This window comes from Haliaeetus albicilla, chromosome Z, assembly GCF_947461875.1.
Source record: "Haliaeetus albicilla chromosome Z, bHalAlb1.1, whole genome shotgun sequence".
In the NCBI taxonomy this organism is placed as follows: Eukaryota; Metazoa; Chordata; class Aves; order Accipitriformes; family Accipitridae; genus Haliaeetus; species Haliaeetus albicilla.
Window position 1 is genome coordinate 72,041,880 of NC_091516.1, and position 17,723 is coordinate 72,059,602.

At 67.0% G+C, this 17,723-nt stretch overlaps 2 protein-coding genes and 1 long non-coding RNA gene across 6 annotated transcripts; 2 read left to right on the forward strand and 1 right to left on the reverse strand.

Annotated features, from left to right (window-relative positions):
* The first annotated feature begins 2,272 nt into the window (after positions 1-2,272).
* LOC138683875 (MAP/microtubule affinity-regulating kinase 4-like) lies at positions 2,273-11,997 on the forward strand. 4 transcript variants are annotated; one of them, XM_069777076.1, is made up of 18 exons: positions 2,273-2,518; positions 3,389-3,613; positions 4,106-4,159; positions 4,264-4,312; positions 4,409-4,474; positions 4,713-4,783; positions 5,218-5,274; positions 5,763-5,999; positions 6,762-6,881; positions 7,290-7,389; positions 7,484-7,593; positions 7,674-7,830; positions 8,310-8,524; positions 8,619-8,722; positions 8,803-9,066; positions 9,143-9,222; positions 10,266-10,310; positions 10,472-10,680. In XM_069777076.1, the coding sequence occupies exons 1-18, from the start codon at positions 2,468-2,470 to the stop codon at positions 10,534-10,536; spliced, it is 2,070 nt and encodes a 689-aa protein (XP_069633177.1). In that variant the 5' UTR covers positions 2,273-2,467; the 3' UTR covers positions 10,537-10,680. The 4 variants fall into 4 exon arrangements, with proteins under 4 accessions (XP_069633177.1, XP_069633178.1, XP_069633175.1 ...); XM_069777077.1 differs by having other exon boundaries at positions 3,416-3,613; XM_069777074.1 differs by lacking the exon at positions 9,143-9,222 and having other exon boundaries at positions 10,472-11,997.
* Positions 11,998-12,149: 152 nt separating this feature from the next.
* LOC138683876 (creatine kinase M-type-like) lies at positions 12,150-17,571 on the reverse strand. Its single transcript, XM_069777078.1, has 8 exons — positions 17,420-17,571; positions 16,472-16,674; positions 14,905-15,059; positions 14,512-14,644; positions 13,817-13,988; positions 13,322-13,445; positions 12,589-12,778; positions 12,150-12,394 (listed from the first exon to the last, which is right to left on the reverse strand). Exons 2-8 carry the CDS (start codon positions 16,662-16,664, stop codon positions 12,216-12,218), a joined length of 1,146 nt encoding a protein of 381 aa, XP_069633179.1. The 5' UTR covers positions 16,665-16,674; positions 17,420-17,571; the 3' UTR covers positions 12,150-12,215.
* Positions 13,639-13,976, forward strand: LOC138683877 (uncharacterized). Its single transcript, XR_011323354.1, has 2 exons — positions 13,639-13,681; positions 13,767-13,976. It is a non-coding gene; the product is annotated as an uncharacterized lncRNA (long non-coding RNA).
* Positions 17,572-17,723: the final 152 nt, after the last annotated feature.

Here is a 17,723-nt window from a genome sequence, read left to right on the forward strand (position 1 = left end):
GGCACAGGGATGGGACCCCAGTGGCATGGGGGGACACGGGCATGGGACAGGACAAGACCCCCTCCATGGCACAGGAGACACCACAGAGCGCCGGGACAGGACCCCACGTGGCACAGGACAAACCCGACATGGCACAGGGGGAGCCTGGCATGGCACAGAGCAGGAGCCCAATGGCATAGGGGACCCCACATGTCACGGGGATGGGACCCCAATGACAAAGGGGGAGACGGGCATGTCGTGGGGACGGGACCCAGTGACACAGGGGGACCCCGGCATGGCACAAGGACAGGACTCCAATGGCACAGGGGGACACGGGCATGGCAGAGGGACAGGACACCGCATGGAACAGTAATAGGGCCCCGACAGCACAGGGGGACACTGACATGACATGGGGACAGGACTCCGATGGCACAGGGAACCCCATGTCCCACGTCCCCATGCCCAACTCTCATGTCCCCATGCTCACCTGTCCCTCAGCCCCATGCCCATTGCCCATGTCCCCAAGTCCCATGTCTCCCCCCCGACCCTGTCCCCAAGCCCCTTGTCCCCTCTCACCTGAGAGCATGTATCACCCAGCATGTCATGGGGACAGGACCCAGTGACACAGGGGACCCTGCATGTCACAGGGACAGGACCCCAGTGGCACAGGGGGACATGGGCATGACACAGGGCAGGACCCTGATGGGACAGGAGGACCCCACACGTCACGGGGACAGGACCCCAGTGGCACAGGGGGACACGGGCATGGCACAGGGCAGGACCCTGATGGGACGGCAGGACCCCGCATGTCACAGGGACGGGACCAAGTGACACAGGGGACCCCGCATGTCACGGGAATGGGACCCCAGTGGCACAGGGGGACCCCGGCATGGCACAAGGACAGGACTCCAATGGCACAGGGGGATGCAGGGAAGGCAGAGGGACGGGACACTGCATGGGACAGAAATGGGACCCCAATAGCACAGGGGGACACTGACATGATATGGGGACAGGACTCCGATGGCACAGGGAACCCCGTCATGGCACAAGGACAGGACCCAGTGACACAGGGAACCCCACACGTCACGGAGCCGGGACCCCTGTGACACAAGGGGCACGGGAATGGCATGGGGACGGGACCCAGTGACACAGGGCACCCCACGTGTCATGGGGACAGGACCCATTGACACAGGGGGACATGGGTATGGCACAGGGACAGGACCCCGATGGGACAGGAGGACCCCGCATGTCATGGGGACAGGACCCAGTGACACAGTGGACCCCACACATCACGGGGACGGGTCCCCAGTGACACAGGAGGACACAGGCATGGCACAAGGACAGGACCCAGTGTCACAGGGGGACCCCACACGTCACGGGGATGGGACCCCAGTGGCACAGGGGACCCAGCGAGACCCAGTGCCCCCCCCGCCCTGGCCCCAGGCGGCACAGAGGGACGCCGGCCCAGCGCTGGGCCTGGCCCCACGTGACGCCCCGTCCTCACCGCCCCGCGCCCACGCGTGTCCGCGTCCCCCCGTGTCCCCGCCAGCCCACGTGACGTCCAGCCCCTCCACGTGACACCTCCGCCGGGCACTCAGGGGTTAACGTCGCGCCTCTCTCCCCCAGCCCCTCCGGCCGCCGCCGATTGGCCAGCACAGCAGCCAATCGAAAAGGCACGCTGGCGCGGGCCCCGCCCCCCCGGGGGGCCGGCCGGGCTGTCTCCATGCCCCGGCGCAGCCAATGGGAAGGAGCGGCGGCCGCGCCCGACGGCTCGTGATTGGTCACCTCCCCGGCGGGAGGCGGGACAGGCCCCGCCCTGACGCTCCTCTTAAAGGCCAAGGGAGAGGCAGTGCCCTCCCCGTGACCCCGCCGTGTCCCACGCGTGTCCCCAGCCGGGGGTCGGCCCCACGGGCCCAGTTCCGCACCCCCGTGCCCCTAAGCGCCCGGTACCCCCACATACCCCCCCCGCACCCCATGACAGCCCCCACCCTAAAGCTCCCCTGCTCCCCCTATACCCCCCACCCCAACACGACCCTCCCCCCAATGCCCCCCGACCCCCCCCGAATACCACCCGCGCTCCCAAATACCCCCCCCTACCCCCGACGCCCCCCCCCGCCCCGCCTCAGGTGCTCGGCGCCTTTAAGGGGCGTGGCCACCATCGCCGCGAAGTCCCGCCCAGCCCAACCCAGGTCCCGCTTCCGGTTCCGGTTCCGGCCAGGCCCGGCCCATGGCCGCCTCCGCCTCCGCCGCCGCCCGCCCCTAGGGCTCCCCCCCCCCTCCCCCCCCCCCCCCTTCCACCGGGCCCGGCCCGGCCCCGGTTCCGCCTTCATGCACCCCGGCCAGGCCATGAGCCGCTGGTAGCGGCCGCGCCCGGTGCCCCCGGCCCGGCCCGGGCCTGCCCGAGCCCCGCCGGCCCCGATCCTCCCGCCCCCCTTCCCCGTGGCCCCGGCCCCGGCCCCGGCCCCGAGCCCCGGCCCCGTGGGTCAAGATGTCTTCGCGCTCCGCCCTGGCGGCGGGGAACGAGCGGAACGCGGACACGGTGAGTGGGGGTTGTACCGGGGCGGGGGGGGAGGGGGCACCGGGCGGGGTCGGCTGGTACCGGGAGGGGGGGGGGGGGCTGGTTTGTACAAAGGATAGCGGAGGGGGTCGGTTTGTACCGGGGATATTTGGGGGGGGGCGGTTTGTACCAGAGGGGGGAGCCGGGAGGGGTCGTTTTGTACCAGGGGGCCACGGGGAGGGGGGGTGGGGTGGCTGGTTTATACCGGCGGGGGGGGGTGGCACAGGGAGGGGCGCGGTTGTAGCGAGGAGACGGGGGGTGTCGGTTTATACCGGGGAGCACCGGGCAGGTACTGGGGTCACCAGTAAGTGGGAATGGGGGGTGGGGGGGTGGGAGGGTACTGGTGTAAGTGGGGGGATACCGGTGACCCCCTGGCCGGGAAGGGGGGACATGCACCGGGGCTGGTGGGGGGCCCCTGGTCGCTTTTGGGGGGACCCGGGCATCTGGGCACCCACGGGTGAGGCCAGGACGCGGCTCTGGAGCTGGTCAGGCCGGATCCGTCCCCACCCCACTGGCTGGGGCAGCGTCCCCCCCCCGGGGGCCTTTGGGTGCTGGGGAGGGGGCACCTCTGTGATGAGTTGCGGGGTATCTCATTGGCACCGTCCCCCATGTGATGAGCTGGGGGTGAGGGAGGGGGGTCTTGGTGATACCAGGCACTCACATGATGAGGTGGGGGGGGGGGGTCTCAGCAGCATCAGGCCCCCATGCGATGGGCTGGGGGGCTCTGAGCTGCACAAGCCGCTCCTGTGATGAGTTGAGGGGGGGGTCTCAGTGGTACCAGGCACTCTTGTGATGAGCTGGGGAGGTCTTAGTGATACCGGTCACTCGTGTGATGATTTGGGGGGGTCTCAGTTGCGCGTGTGTCCCCCGGCTCCCCAGCTGACGGGCCTGGGGGGCAGCCGCTCGGAGAAGGGCTCGGCCTGGTCCAGCCGCTCACTGGGCGCCCGCTGCCGCAACTCCATCGCCTCCTGCCCCGAGGAGCAGCCCCACATTGGCAACTACCGCCTGCTGCGCACCATCGGCAAGGGCAACTTCGCCAAGGTCAAGCTGGCCCGGCACATCCTCACCGGCCGTGAGGTGGGGGTGGCATGGAGGGGTCCTTGGGGGTGATGGGAGGGAGCTGGGGGGTAGCTGGGGGGAGAAATGGGGGTCCTGGGGGGAGAAACAGTGGTCCCAGGGGGTGATTGGAGGGAGCTGGTGGGTCCTGGTGGGCAACTTGAGGGAGATCAGGGGCCTGGGGGAGTTGGGGGGGGTCCTGGGGGGCAATTGGAAGGAGATGGGGAGGCCCCATGGGGAAGGTGGAGGGTTTGGAGGGGACCTGGGGACAGCTGGGAGGAGTTGGGGAGTCCTGAAGGGGCGACTGGGGGGAGAAATGGGGGTCCTGGGGTAGGTGGGTGCCCCCAGGGAGGTTGGGGGGGCCTGGGGGGAGCTGGGCACCCCTAGCGGGGCAACTGGGAGGAGAATTGCGATTCTGGGGGCAGACGGGTGCCCACGGTGAGAGGGGTCTGAGAGTAACTGGCAGTGGTGCCCCCACCATGTGCCCCCCCTCACCCTCTGGTTCCTTCCCAGGTGGCCATAAAAATCATCGACAAGACGCAGCTGAACCCCACCAGTCTCCAGAAGGTGGGGGGTACCTGGCGGGGGCACAGGGTGGGGGGCAAACCCTGGGCACAGTGAGTGGGGGGTCCCGGACCCTCCACTAATGTTTCTGTCCCCCCTCCATGTAGCTCTTCCGGGAAGTTCGCATCATGAAGGGGCTGAACCACCCCAACATTGGTGAGTGGGCCCTCCACTAGGGACGGGGGAGCACCCGTGGGGTGCAGGGGGCACCCATGATGGGTGCCTGTGCTGACCCCCCCCACTCCCATGCAGTAAAACTCTTTGAGGTCATTGAGACAGAGAAGACGCTGTACCTGGTGATGGAGTATGCCAGCGCTGGTGAGACCCCCCCCTACCCCCTCCCCGGGCACCCTGACCCCCCCGTGCGTGCTGCACCCCCTCAGGGGCCATGCCCTACCTGGGTGCATGCCGGGGTGCTGGGCTGGGACTAGTGGGTGCACCTGGGGGTCTAGTGGGGGGCACAGCACCCACCTTGGCGGAAGTGGGGGGGGGGAGGTGGGCTGGGGGTGCCGTGCCTGGGGTGGGGGGGTGCAGGCACCCATGGGTGTCCCTGCAGGCGAAGTGTTCGACTACCTCGTGTCCCACGGGAGGATGAAGGAGAAGGAGGCGCGGGCCAAGTTCAGACAGGTGGGGGGCACCGGGGAGGGGGGGGGGGCACCAGGAGATGGTGGGGGGCTGGGGACAGCGGCAGGGGGGCTGGCACGGGGCTGGGGATATGGTAGGGTCCTGGGGTGGGGTGGGGGGACGTGGTGCTTTGGTGGGGTGGGGCTGGGGACATCATGGGGGACATGGCATGGGGCTGGAGACATGGCAGGGGCTGGCACAGGGCAGAGGGACGTGGCGGCGTGGTGCTGGGGACATTGCAGCGTTGCGGGGGGGTCAGCTGTGGGGGATGGCTGGCACGTGGTGGCCACACGTGGGCAGGATCGATCCCCCCCAGGCCGCCAGCTGCAGCATCGATCGGGGTGGGACGAGAGACTGGGGGGGACGGGACACAATACTAGTGGCAGTGGGGACAGCGGGTGCTGGTGACACCCTGCTGATGCTCGCCCCATCCCCAGATCGTCTCGGCCGTGCACTACTGCCACCAGAAAAACATCGTCCACCGGGACCTCAAGGTGGGACCCAGCTGCCCCGCGGTGTCCCCTGCTGGGGGTGGCACCAGGCAGGGTGCCATGGGGTGCCCCGTGGCAGCACTGCCCCTTACCATGCCCTTCCCCGTGTCCCTGTGCCACATGGGGTGTGTGGTACAGTGCCTCTCTCAGTGTCCCCGTGCCCGATGCGGTGCCTGTCCCGGTGTCCTCGTCCTGGTGTCTCTGTGCCTGACACAGTGCCCGTCCCAGTGTCCCCATCCTGCCATCCTCGTGCCTGATGTGGTGCCTGTCCTGGCATCCGCATGCTGGACACGGTGCCCATCCCAGCGTCCCTGGCCCGGCGTCCCCGGCCCAGGTGCAGTGCCTGTCCTGCCATCCCCACGCACGACATCGTGCCCATCCCAGCCTCCCCATCCTGGTGTCCCTATGCCTGACGCGATGCCTGTCCCGGTGGCCCCGTGCTGGACACGGTGCCCATCTTGCTGTCCCCGTGCTCGTCCCGGTGCCCTCAGGCGGAGAACCTGCTGCTGGATGCTGATGCCAACATCAAGATCGCCGACTTCGGCTTCAGTAACGAGTTCACGCTGGGCTCCAAGCTGGACACCTTCTGTGGGTCCCCCCCCTACGCGGCTCCCGAGCTCTTCCAGGGCAAGAAGTACGACGGCCCCGAGGTCGACATCTGGAGCCTGGGCGTCATCCTCTACACCCTGGTCAGCGGCTCCTTGCCCTTCGATGGCCACAACCTGAAGGTGGGCAGCAAGGATGGGGTAGTGTCCCCTCCTGTCACCTGGCCCTGTCCTGTCCCCTCCCTGGCTGGGGACGGTGACTGTCCTGTCCCAGCCCTGTGCCTCCCGGGGAACAGTGCCCGTCCCAAACCCCTGACTGTAGGGCAGTGTGGCGACTGAATTAAGCGCTCAAGCTGTCTGTACAAGATTCTGTTTATTTCACTAAAGGGTCAAACTTATGTATGTTTCAACAAGGATCTGGAAAGAACTAATGGCATACAGCCCATACTACTAATACAGGAGCGCATATCTGGCTGGGCTGGGATGTTTGCGAGTCCTCAAAACAGTTAAAAACATTCGTTACACATACGGGTGACTGTCTTCAGCCACATCTTCCCAGGCCTACACCAGGCCATTCTCTGACCTGACCTTGCAAAACTAGTTCTTCAAAGGCTTAGCAAACATGCAGCACAACAAATCCTGACGTTTGCTCTTAAAAACAAATGCCAGGTGTTCCGAGCTGCTCCCACAGGGCACCACCTGTCCTGTCCCTGTGACTGGCAGGGGACAGTGCTTGTCCTGTGCCTGTCCCGTCCCCCTGCCTGGCTGGGGACAGTGCCCACCCCAAACCCCTGCCTGTGGGACAACGCTGGTCCTGTGCCTGTCCTCATGCCCATGATGGGGACAGTGCCCATCCCATCCCCTTGCCCATGGCAGGGACAGTATCTGTCCCGTGCCAGGGCATGGGTGCCCCCACCCTGACCCATGTGTGTCCCCCCCTGCCAGGAGCTGCGGGAGCGGGTGCTGCGGGGCAAGTACCGGGTGCCCTTTTATATGTCGACCGATTGTGAGAACATCCTGCGCCGGTTCCTGGTCCTGAACCCGGCCAAGCGCTGCACCCTCGAGGTGAGGGGGAGGTCTATGGGGGGGGTGCAGGGGGCACAGGGCTGGGGCTAGCACAGGTTAGATGGGCACCATCCCACCCCGATGGGGCACATCCCCCAGCCGCTCTGCTCCCCACCCTGTGGGCTCCCCCAGGGTGGCTCCCTCTTCCTGATGCTCCTTATTAGGCTAATTAGCTCCAGGGCTAATTAGCTACAAGCTGTTAGTGCCCATGGATGGGTGGGTATGGGCAGAATGCAGCCACCCAAGCCCTGGCTCAAGCTGCTGGCTGGGGCCAGGCATGCTGGGGTGGCATCAGGGGGGGTAAGCCAGCTGGGAGGGTGCCCTGTGCCTGCCCTGTGCTCATGTCACCCCCGGTGGCACCCATGTCACTGCTGGTGGCACCCGTGGTACCCCGCTGGTGCCCCCCAGCAAATCATGAAGGACAAGTGGATCAACATTGGCTACGAGGGCGACGAGCTGAAGCCCTATAAAGAGCCTGAGGAGGACTTTGGGGACGCCAAGCGCATTGGTGAGGGCACAGTGCCCCCCCTGGCACCCTGGGATGGGGCTCTGCTGCACCCCAGGGACCAGCAGTGCCCCCTTACTGTCCCCGCTCCCCACAGAGGTGATGGTGGGTATGGGCTACACCCGAGAGGAGATTAAGGAGTCCCTGAGCAACCAGAAGTACAACGAGGTTATGGCCACCTACCTCCTGCTGGGCAGGAAGAACGAGGTGAGGAGACATGCGGTGGCACCGCTGTCCCTGCCCAGGGACACTGGGCAGGACCGGTGATGGCTTGCTGCCGGCTGCAGGTGGAGGCAGGTGAGTCGCGTACAGGCAGCAGCCTCTCCCTGGCCCGGGTGCGGGCACCCAGCGAGACAGCCAACGGCACCGGCAAGGCATCCTCGCATGGCAAGAGCCAGCGCGGTGCCACCACCTACCACCGGCAACGGCGGCACAGTGACTTCTGTGAGTGTCCCGCATCCCCTGGCCTGTCCCTGGGGTGGGCATCGTGTTCGTGGGGTGCAGAGTAGGGTGGGCTCCCTGCCTGTGGGGCGCAGGGCAGGGTGGATGTCTGGTCCCATACCCGCCGGGTCCGGGGCAGGGTGGGCTCTCTGCCAATGGGGTCCAGGGTACGGTGGGTACCCGGTCCCGTGCCCACCGGGTCCAGGGCAGGGTGGGCTCCATGCCCACTGGGTGCATGACACCTGTGGGGCACAGGGGAGGGTGGGCACCTGGTCCCATCCCTGTGAGGTGCAGGGCAGGCTGGGCACCCTCTCCCACATCCTGTGGGGTGGCTGGTCCACCCATGTCCCGCTGAACCCCCCCCCCCACACACACACAGCACAGGGGGCAGGACCCTTGCCCTGTGCCGTGCCTGGCGGGGAGCAGGCAGGGCTGGCCCGCCGCTGCCGGCACCTTCCCTGACCCCCCCCCCCCGCCCACAGGCGGCCCCTCGCCGGTGCCCATGCACCCCAAGCGCAGCCCCACCAGCACGGGTGACACGGAGCTGAAGGAGGAGCGCATGCCCACCCGCAAGGCCAGCTGCAGCGTGGTGGGCAGCGGGCGTGGGATGCCCCCTTCCAGCCCCATGGTCAGCAGCGCCAACAACCCCAACAAGTCCGAGATCCCCGACCGGCACAAGGATGGCGCCATCAACACGGTGGGCATCGGGCGGTGGACGCCCCTGGGGCTGGGGGTGCAAGGTGGGGGGGCTACCCCGGTGCTGATGGCGGCAGGCGCCTGGTGCCTTGCAGAACAACCTCCCCTCGAGCGTGATGGCGCGCAGGAACACCTATGTCTGCACCGAGCGCCCGGGTGCTGACCGCCATTCACTGCTGCAGAATGGCAAGGATAACAGGTAGGGTGGTGGGCAACCCCTGGGGTCCTATCCCCCTCCCCAGCCCACCCTAACGCCTTCCCCCCTTCCCCTGCTCGCAGCTCCGTCGCCGGTCGGGTGCCCCCAGCATCACCTTCCAGCCACAGCATCGCCGCCGCCTCCTCAGAGCGGGCCCGCCTGGCGCGGGGTACCACCGTCCGCAGCACCTTCCACGGCGGGCAAGTGCGGGATCGGCGAACGGCTGGGGGTCCCAACGGGCCCCCCGCCTCCCCAACACTGGCACCTGAGGCTTTGCCGCTGCCCCAGAGCCGCTCGCGGGCCACCTCCAACCTCTTCAGCAAGCTGACCTCCAAGCTGACCCGCAGGTGAGGGGGCCGCAGGCGCTGTGCCCGCCCCGCCGGCCCTGCCCTTGCCTTCCTCACTCCCTCTTCTCTCTTCCAGGGTCACTCTTGACCCCTCTAAGCGGCAGAGCTCTAATAGGTGCGTCTCGGGCACCCCCACGCCTCCAGGAGCCAAAATCAGTAAGTGCCTGGTGTCACCGGCACCCGTCGCAGTGCCACTGGTGCTTGTCCCAGTGCCACCAGCGCTCACCCCAGCACCTGTCCCGGTGCTGCCGGTGTTTGTCCTAGAGTCCACCCTGGTGCCTGTCCCAGTGCTGCTGGCACCTACCCCACTGCCTGTCCCAGTGCCGCCGGCGCACACCCTGGTACCCATCCCAGTGTCCGTCCCAGTGTCCATCCCAGTGTTCCTGGTACCTGTCCTAGTGCCCATCCTGGTGCCACTAGCACCCATCCCAGTGTCTGTCCTGGTGCCACTGGTGCCCGCCTTGCTTTGCTCCTGTCCCTTCTCTCTTTCTGCCTCTCAGCCTTTGCTGCCGCCGGGGCGGGAGTTGGGGTGGGGGGCACAGTTGTGCTCCACTGTGGGCTGGAGGCACCATGGTGTGGGGGTGATGCCCCCCCCTAAAATGGATGTGAGCTTGGTGGGGCTGGTGCCCCCCAACGTGGACATGGTGCCCCCCACATTGGGCACAGCTTTGAGGGGGGGAAGCGCCCCCTCAAAACAGGCATGACCCGGGAGCGAGACCTTCCCCTCCCAAATTGGGGGTGCTGCCCCCTCCCCTAAATGGGCATCACCTTGGGGGAGATGATGTGTTCCGAGCTAGGGGTCATGTCCCCCAAGTTCGGCATTACCTTTGGGGGGTGATCTCCCCAAAATGGGGGTGGTGCCCCCCAACAATGGGCATGACCATGGGGGTATGATGTGTTCCCCAAAACTGGGGTGGTGCCCCTCCCAAGGGGCATGACCTTGGTGGGTAGTGTCCCCTAAATTGGGGATTGTACACGCCACCCCCCAAATTGGGCACAGATTTGGGGGTGGGCACAGTGACCCCAAAATAGGGACTATACCCCCACATCACCCACGGGGCTGGTGGCGATGGCCCTGAAAGTGGGGTGGTGCCACCCAAAATGGGTGCTAAGCTGGGGGGAGGGAGGGGGGGCTTAGTGCTGACCATGGTGGGCAGAGCCCCTGGCCCCCCCTGACATGTCGTCCCCCACCTCCCTAGGGTCGCAGACGAACCTGAGAGAATCGGGGGACCTGCGCTCACAAGGTGGGTACTGACAGCCCTGGGTGTCTCCCAAACCATGGGTGCTCCTCAGGGTGGGCAGCCCCTTGCCTGTGCCGTACCCACATCCCCCCCCAGTGCCCCATAGCCCCCATACCTGCTCCCCAGCCCCCTGCCCACCCCATGCCTGCTTTTCCCTCCCACAGTTGCCATCTACCTTGGGATCAAAAGGAAGCCGAACCCCGGCTGCTCCGATGCCCCTGGCATGTGAAGGTGACGAGCGCCCGGCCGGCTGAGGCGGTGATGGTGGCACTGCGGCAGGCCACCCTCTCTGCCGGCTGCCGCGCACGGCAGCCCCAGCCCTTTTTGCTCTCCTGCACCCACGACCGGGGCCCCAGTGAGCACTTCTGCCATTTCGAGGCTGAGGTTTGCCGACTCCAGCGCCTCGGCCTCCATGGTGTGCTCTTCCGACGCCTGGCTGGCACTGCTGGCGCTTTCCGTGCCACCTTGGCACGCGTGGCTGGTCAGCTCCAGCTCTAGGGACCCGCCGGAGCTGGGACCCCTGCCTTGAGGGCTGCATTCCTCCTGGGGTATGCACTGGATCTGGCACCCAGGGGCTGCATCTGCACCGGGACCCCCCCCCACCAGGGGCTGCATTGGCACTGGGACCCCCCCAGTGTCTGCAGTCCCCCCGGGGCTGCACCAGATCTGGCACCCAGGGCTGCACTGGACCCCTCCCCAGGGTGTGTCTGATCTGGTACCTGGGGCTGTATTGGCGCTGGGACACTCCCCAAGGATGCGCCGGATCCAGCACCCAGGGCTGCATTGGTGCTGGGACCCCCCAACCCCCCCCCACTACCACCAGGATGTATCAGATCTGGTGCCCGGGGCTCCGGTGGAGCTGGGACCCATCATGCATGTGGCAGAGTTGGGCCCCCCCCACCAATGATGCACTGGATCTGGCACCTGGAGCTGCATCAGCACCGGGACCCCCCCCCCACACCCCAGGGGCTGTATTGGCACTGGCATCGAGCATCTGCAACAGATCTAGCCCCCCCCCCTCCCCCCGAGGGACGTGGCGATTCTGGGACCCCCCTGGGGGCTGCCTTGGCTCCAGCATGCCCTCGGGGACATCAGCACCAGCACCTGGGGGCTTGTGGCAGCTTGGGAATCTGGGGTGCCCCCAGGCGTCACTGGCTCCAGCCCCCTGGGTGCTCCGGGACCCCTCGGAATCTGTGGGGCTGTTGGATCCGGGACCCCAGCAGCCCCTGGCTCTGGGACCTTGGGGACATTGGTGCCAAGACCTTGGGGTCCATCAGCTCTGGGACCCCAGGGACTACCAGCTTGGGGACATCAGCTTTAGGACATTGGGGTCCACCATCTTGGGGATATTGGGGACATCAGGTTGGGGAACTTGGGGAGATCATTTCTGGGACCTTAGGGTCCCCCAGCTCCCAGATTTGGGGCTCCACGTCATCTCCAGCTCCCTGGCTCCCCAGCTCTGCCCCATGCCTGAGTCCCCAGACCTATGGTGGAATCCCACAGTCCCTGGAGCCCACCCCCCTGGGACTGTCCCCATGTCCCCCCCCAGCCCTGTACAGCCTGTAAATATGGCCCTGGGCCCTGGGGCTCCGGTGTCACGCCCTCCCCCCCTGCCCCCCCTCACATTTTTAAGTTATTCCTGCCGCGGTCTGTACCCCAACCCTCTCCCCACAATAAAGTGGAAACCCATTGTTGTTGGCACCCATCAGTACCTTGTAGGGTGGGAGGGTCTGCAAAAGCACCCCAGGGTGCCCTGGGCTGGGGGGCTATCCCCCTCCCTTGGGTGGGGACCCCCCCCAATGTGTGTGTGTGTCCCCCAACACCCCAGTCTGGATGCCTGGCTTCACAGCAGGGACCAGCAGCATTTATTGAGGCCGGTCCTGGGGGGTGCCCAAGGTGGGGGGTCCCTTATTTTTGGGCAGGGATCATGTCGTCGATGGCTTGGTTCTGCTCCAGCTTCTTCTCCATCTCCACCAGCAGTTTCACCCCATCCACCACCATCTGCACCTGCTCCACCTCCGAGAAGCCCAAGCGGTCGGCGTTGGAGATGTCGAAGACGGCGCCCACGGCTGCCGTGTCCACGCCGCCTGGGGGAGATGGGGGCATCAGCACCCAATGGCACCCCACAGCACCCATGCCCACCCGCACCTTATATCCCCTATGTGCCTGTGCCCACTTGTGCCCCAAATTCCACCCCGCCATGTCATCTCACGTTCTTTCACCTTTGTGTCCCTCAGCCTGCTCATGCCCCATGTTCCGTGTCCCCCATCCCTGTGCCCACCTGTGCCACGCTTCTGGAGGCGGAGACGCTTGAGGACCTCCTCAAACTTGGGGTGCTGGCTGAGCTTGGGCAGCCGTACGTGGACACCCCCCCGCAGCCCTGTCCCGAGGTTGGAGGGACAGGTCAGGATGTAGCCCAGGTGTTCTGTCCACATGAAGGGGTGGCCTGCCTTCTTGAAGATCTCCTCGATCTGGGGGGGAAACACACACATGCATGTGAGACTGTGTCCCCACTCACCACCATCCTGACCCCCAGCCTGGGGGGCATTACAGCCACCACCTTCCTGGGACATCCCCGTGGCCCCCAGTGTCCCCTGTCCCCAAAATGTGCCTTCATTGCCATGTCCCCACCATGCCCCTAATGTCCTCCTGTGCTGCCCAATGTCCCCATTGTGTCCGTATCTCCAAGACCCTCTCTGTCCCTTGCATCACCCCCATGTCCTCCTGTGTCCCCAAAGTTCCCTATGCTCCCAAGACCCTCCATGCCCCTATTTCCCCATGTGTCCCCAAAGACCTCCATGTCCCCCCCAATGCCCCAAGACCCTCCATGCCCCTGTTTCCCCATGTGTTCCCCAAGCTCCTCATGTCCCCAACACCTTCCATGTCCCCAAGACCATCCATGCCACCCCATATCTCCTACATCCCCCAATGCCCTCCAGGGGCCCAATGCCGCCCATGTCCCCAGTGTCCCCCACATCCCACTATGATGTTCCCCCCCCCGCGGTCCGACCCACCTTCTTGAGGCCGACGCAGAAGCGCCTGAACACCTCCTTCATGTTCCCCCCCTTCTCCATGGAGATGACACGGAGGTGGTCCTCCTCATTCACCCACACCAGGAAGGTCTTGTTGTCATTGTGCCTGGGGGGGTGGGGGGATGTGTCACACACACGACACCCCCTCAGTGGTGGCCCAGGGACCCAGGCACCTCCAGATTCATCTGGGTGGCCCCTACATGCCCCCACCCAAGGTGGGACCCCAATATGTGTGTGTGCCCCCTGCACCTCCGCCAGGTGGGATCCACGTGTCTGGGTGGTCCTAACTGCCCCCCCACCCCCCCACCCTCAGATGGGACCCCAACACTTGGGTGCCCCCAGGTGGGACCCTGCACTCTGGGTGCCCCTTGCACCCCCCCTCCTAGGGGCGATCCCCAAGATGTAGGTGTCCCCATCATCCCCCCAGGTGGGACCCTGCTTGCTGGGTGCCCCCCCCGTCACCCCAGGATGGCCCACCAGATGCCACGGGCGTCGGGCCAGTCACGGGCCATGCCCGAGGCCAGCAGCAGGGGTGAGACGGGCTTGTCGAAGAGGAAATGGTCGTCAATGAGCTGCTGCTGCTCCTGCTCCGTCATGTTCTTCAGAGGGTAATACCGGCCCTTGAATTCCCCCTCCAGGCTGTTCAGGGCTGCAGGAGGGGGCGGTGTCAGGACATGAACACGCCCACATCATCCCGGACCACGCCTGCCCATCACTGAACCACGCCCAACTCCGCGGGCCACGCCCATCGGCCACACCCGCAACGCCTGCTACCTGGCACATGTGCCAGGCCATGGACGCAGCCCTTTGCCACGCCCAAACGCAGGCCACGCCCACGCAGTCGAATCACGCCCACCTCGGTCACACCCATACGCCGCGCCCCACCCCCCCAAACCCCACACCCACACGGGGCGTGGCCACAGGTACACATCACGCCCACATCCAACAGCCACACCCAAGCTATACCAGGCCTTGCCACGCCCCGTATCCATAGGTCACGCCCCTCTAGCCCAGACCACACCCTGAGACCACACCCCCCGAGCTGTCCCCGCCCACTAAAGGGCTCCCCTCCCCCCAGGGCTGAGCAGGCAAGCCTCATCCCCTGGGGAGGCCACGCCCCCTGCAGCAAGCCACGCCCCACGACCACACCCCAACATGGCCACGCCCCTCACCGGTGACAGACAGCTTCTCGATGGCGCGGCGCTCCCCCCGGCTGCAGTGGGGGGGCAGGGAGTAGCCCTTGATGCTGCGCCCCGTGCGCACCCGGCTGCTCAGCACGTACTTGGGGTCCAGGTCGTCCCCTCCCTGCCCAAAAACATCAGTGGGACCCCGGTGTCTGCGACCCTGTGACACCCCCCCCCCGCCAGACTCTGCCCCCGGCTCAAGAGGGACCCAGGAGTCCAGGCACCCCAAGACCCCCCTCCCCATCATCCCACCCCCACCCAGTTAGGACCCGTATCCCCATGACCCAGAAGGGACCCAGGCATCTGGATGCCCCTTGCCCCCCCCCCCCGCCCCCGCCGTGCAGACCCCCCCCACCCTGGGGGAACCCGGGCATCCAGGACCTTGAGGTTCTCGTGGTTGAGGTCGGTGCGGTGCTTGTCGGTGGGTTTGTAGCCACCGTGGCGGTCCTGGATCACTGGGTCAAAGAGGTCCTTGAAGACTTCGTAGGACTCCTCGTCCCCGGCCACGCAGCCCACTGTCATGATGAAGGGGTGGCCTGCGGGGGGGAGGGGGGGAAGGAGGGGGTGGTCAGGGGTATCTGGCATGGCACTGGGTACAGGGCATGACACAGCACCGGGGACAGGGCAGCCGGAATGGGTATGGCACTGGAGACATGGCACCAGCACCCAGTATGGCACTGGGGACAGGGCTCTGGCACTGGGCATGGCACCAGGCACCCAGTGTGTCACTGGGGACCAGGCACTGGAAACATGGCACCAGCACCCAGTATGGCACTGGGGACAGGGCTCTGGCACTGGGCATAGCAGCGGGCACCCAGTTCGGCACTGGGGACCAGGCACAGGGCACCAGCGCCCAGTGTGGCACTAGGGACCAGGCACAGGGCACCAGCACCCAGTGTGGCACTAGGGACCAGGCACAGGGCACCAGCACCCAGTTGTGTCACTGAGGACCAGGCACTGGGCACAGGGCACCTGCTCCCAGTGTGGTACTGGGGACAGGGCTCTGGCACTGGGCATGGCACCTGGCACCGGGCATGGCACCTGGCACCCAGTGTGGCACTGGGGACAGGGCACCAGCTCCCAATGTGACATTGGGCACAAGGCTCTGACACTGGACATGGCACCGGGCACCCAGTATGGCACTGGGGACTGGGCACAGGGCACCAGCTCCCAGTGTGGCACTGAGGACAGGGCTCTGATGCTGGGCATGGCACCAGGCACCCAGTGTGGCACTGGGGACAGGGCACCAGCTCCCAATGTGACATTGGGCACAAGGCTCTGACACTGGACATGGCACCTGGCACCCAGTGCAGCACTGGGGACTGGGGACAGGGCACCAGCTCCCAGTGTGACATTGGGGACATGTCTCTGGCACTGGGCGTGGCACTGGGCACCCAGTATGGCACTGGGGACTGGGCACAGGGCACCAGCTCCCAGTGTGACATTGGGGACATGTCTCTGGCACTGGGCGTGGCACTGGGCACCCAGTATGGCACTGGGGACTGGGCACAGGGCACCAGCTCCCAGTGTGGCACTGGGGACCAGGCACTGGGCACTGGCTCCCAGTGTGTCACTGGGGACATGTCTCTGGCACTGGGCATGGCACCGGGCACCCAGTATGGCATTGGGGACAGGGCTTTGGCACTGCACACCCTGCGTAGCACTAGGGACCGGGCACAGGGCACCAGCTCTCAGTGTGGCACTGGGGACCAGACACTGGGCACAGGGCACCAGCTCCCAGTGTAGTACTGGGGACAGGTCTCTGGGACTGGGCATGGCACTGGGCACCCGGTGTGGCACTGGGGACCAGGCACTGGGCACTGGACACCAGGTCCCAGTACGGCCCTGGGGGCAAAGCCCTCGGAGGTGACCCAGCTGACACCGTGTTCCCCCGCCCCAGCCCGGAGGACCCCGTGGGTGGGCTGGGGACCCCCACGCTGTCACCCACCGGGGTTGTCGACGCCGGTCTGGATGGCGTCATCGAGGGTGAAGCCGCTGGGGGTCTCCTTGTCCCGCAGGCGCTGGTAGAGAGCGGGGGTCAGGACCTTGGCCATGTGGTTGTTGTGCTTGCTGAGGTCGGGGAACTCCTCCTCCGACGAGAACTTCAGCTTGTACTTGTTGTGGGTGTTGCTGAACGGCATGGTGGGGGTGCTGCGGGGAGAAAAAGGGGGGGGTGGGTGGGTGAGGGGCGGTGGGCACCGGGGTGGGATACCGTGGGGTGCAACATGGGGCACGGCCTGGCACGGCCACCAGGTCAACCCCGTTGGGGCACGGCATGGCACGGGGGGCGGCACTAGGAGCTGGGTGGGGGTGTCTCTACCAAGCCAGCCCCCCGCCGGGTGTGGGGGGGCTGTACTCATGGAGGCGTGGCTATAGCGGGCGTGTCCCGGTGGGCGGGGCCGTGGCGGGTGTGGTGGGGCGGGGGCGGGGAGGGGGGCGGGGCCAGCCCGGGACGAGCCATCTTTGGCCGCGCCGGGGCCGGGGCTATTTATAGCCCGGAGGGACCCGAGGACCAGACCGGGGGGGGGATTGGACCGACCCCGACCCGCTCCGGGGCCGGAGGAGCCCAGCCTGGTCCCGGTGGTACGGGGGTGGGGGTCCCGGTCCCGATCCCGGTCCCGGTGGCACTGGGGCGCTCCGGTCCCGGTCCCGGTCCCGGTCCCGGAGGATCCGGTCGGTCCCGGCTCGGGTGGTACCGGAGGGTCCGGTACCAGTGTGGCCCCGCTGTCAGCGGGGGGGAGGGCCCGGTCCCTCTCCGAGCGGTCCCAGTGGGGTCCGTCCCGGTGGGTCGGGTCCCGGTGGGGTCGGTCCCGTTGGGGTCCATCCCCGTGGGTCGGGTCCCGGTGAGGGTCCCGGTGGGGTCCATCCCGGTGGGTGCCGGCGGGGCCGGGGTTACCTTGAGCAGCGCGGGCGGAGAGGGTCGGGTCGGGCCGGTACCGGCGGAGCAGGCGGCGGGGAGCGGAGCCGGCACCGGCTTTTATCCCCACCCCCGGCCCCTCCCGGCTCCGGGGGTATCGGGGGGGGCTCCGAACCGGGCGGGGGACGGGCACTGCCGGAGCCCTCCCGGGGGCCGGGGAGACCCTCCGGTCCCCCCCCGGAGCCGCCCCCCACGGTGTCGGGTGTCCAGTGGGCGCCCGGCCCGGCACCTGCCGCCCCCGCAGCCGCCGAGAGGGGTGCGCTGGGCTGCCGGCACCCCCCCC

Bases quoted from the DNA above. Each gene is read 5' to 3' on its own strand.
- LOC138683875 (XM_069777074.1), top strand. From the start codon at position 2,468: ATGTCTTCGCGCTCCGCCCTGGCGGCGGGGAACGAGCGGAACGCGGAC. The intron at 2,519-3,388 runs GTGAGTGGGGGT...GGGGGGTCTCAG, and splicing joins ACGAGCGGAACGCGGACACG to TTGCGCGTGTGTCCCCCGGC. The intron at 4,160-4,263 runs GTGGGGGGTACC...CCCTCCATGTAG, and splicing joins ACCCCACCAGTCTCCAGAAG to CTCTTCCGGGAAGTTCGCAT.
- LOC138683876 (XM_069777078.1), bottom strand. From the start codon at position 16,664: ATGCCGTTCAGCAACACCCACAACAAGTACAAGCTGAAGTTCTCGTCG. The intron at 12,779-13,321 runs GTGGGTCGGACC...TTTCCCCCCCAG, and splicing joins TCTGCGTCGGCCTCAAGAAG to ATCGAGGAGATCTTCAAGAA. The intron at 12,395-12,588 runs GTGGGCACAGGG...CATCTCCCCCAG, and splicing joins CCTCCAGAAGCGTGGCACAG to GCGGCGTGGACACGGCAGCC.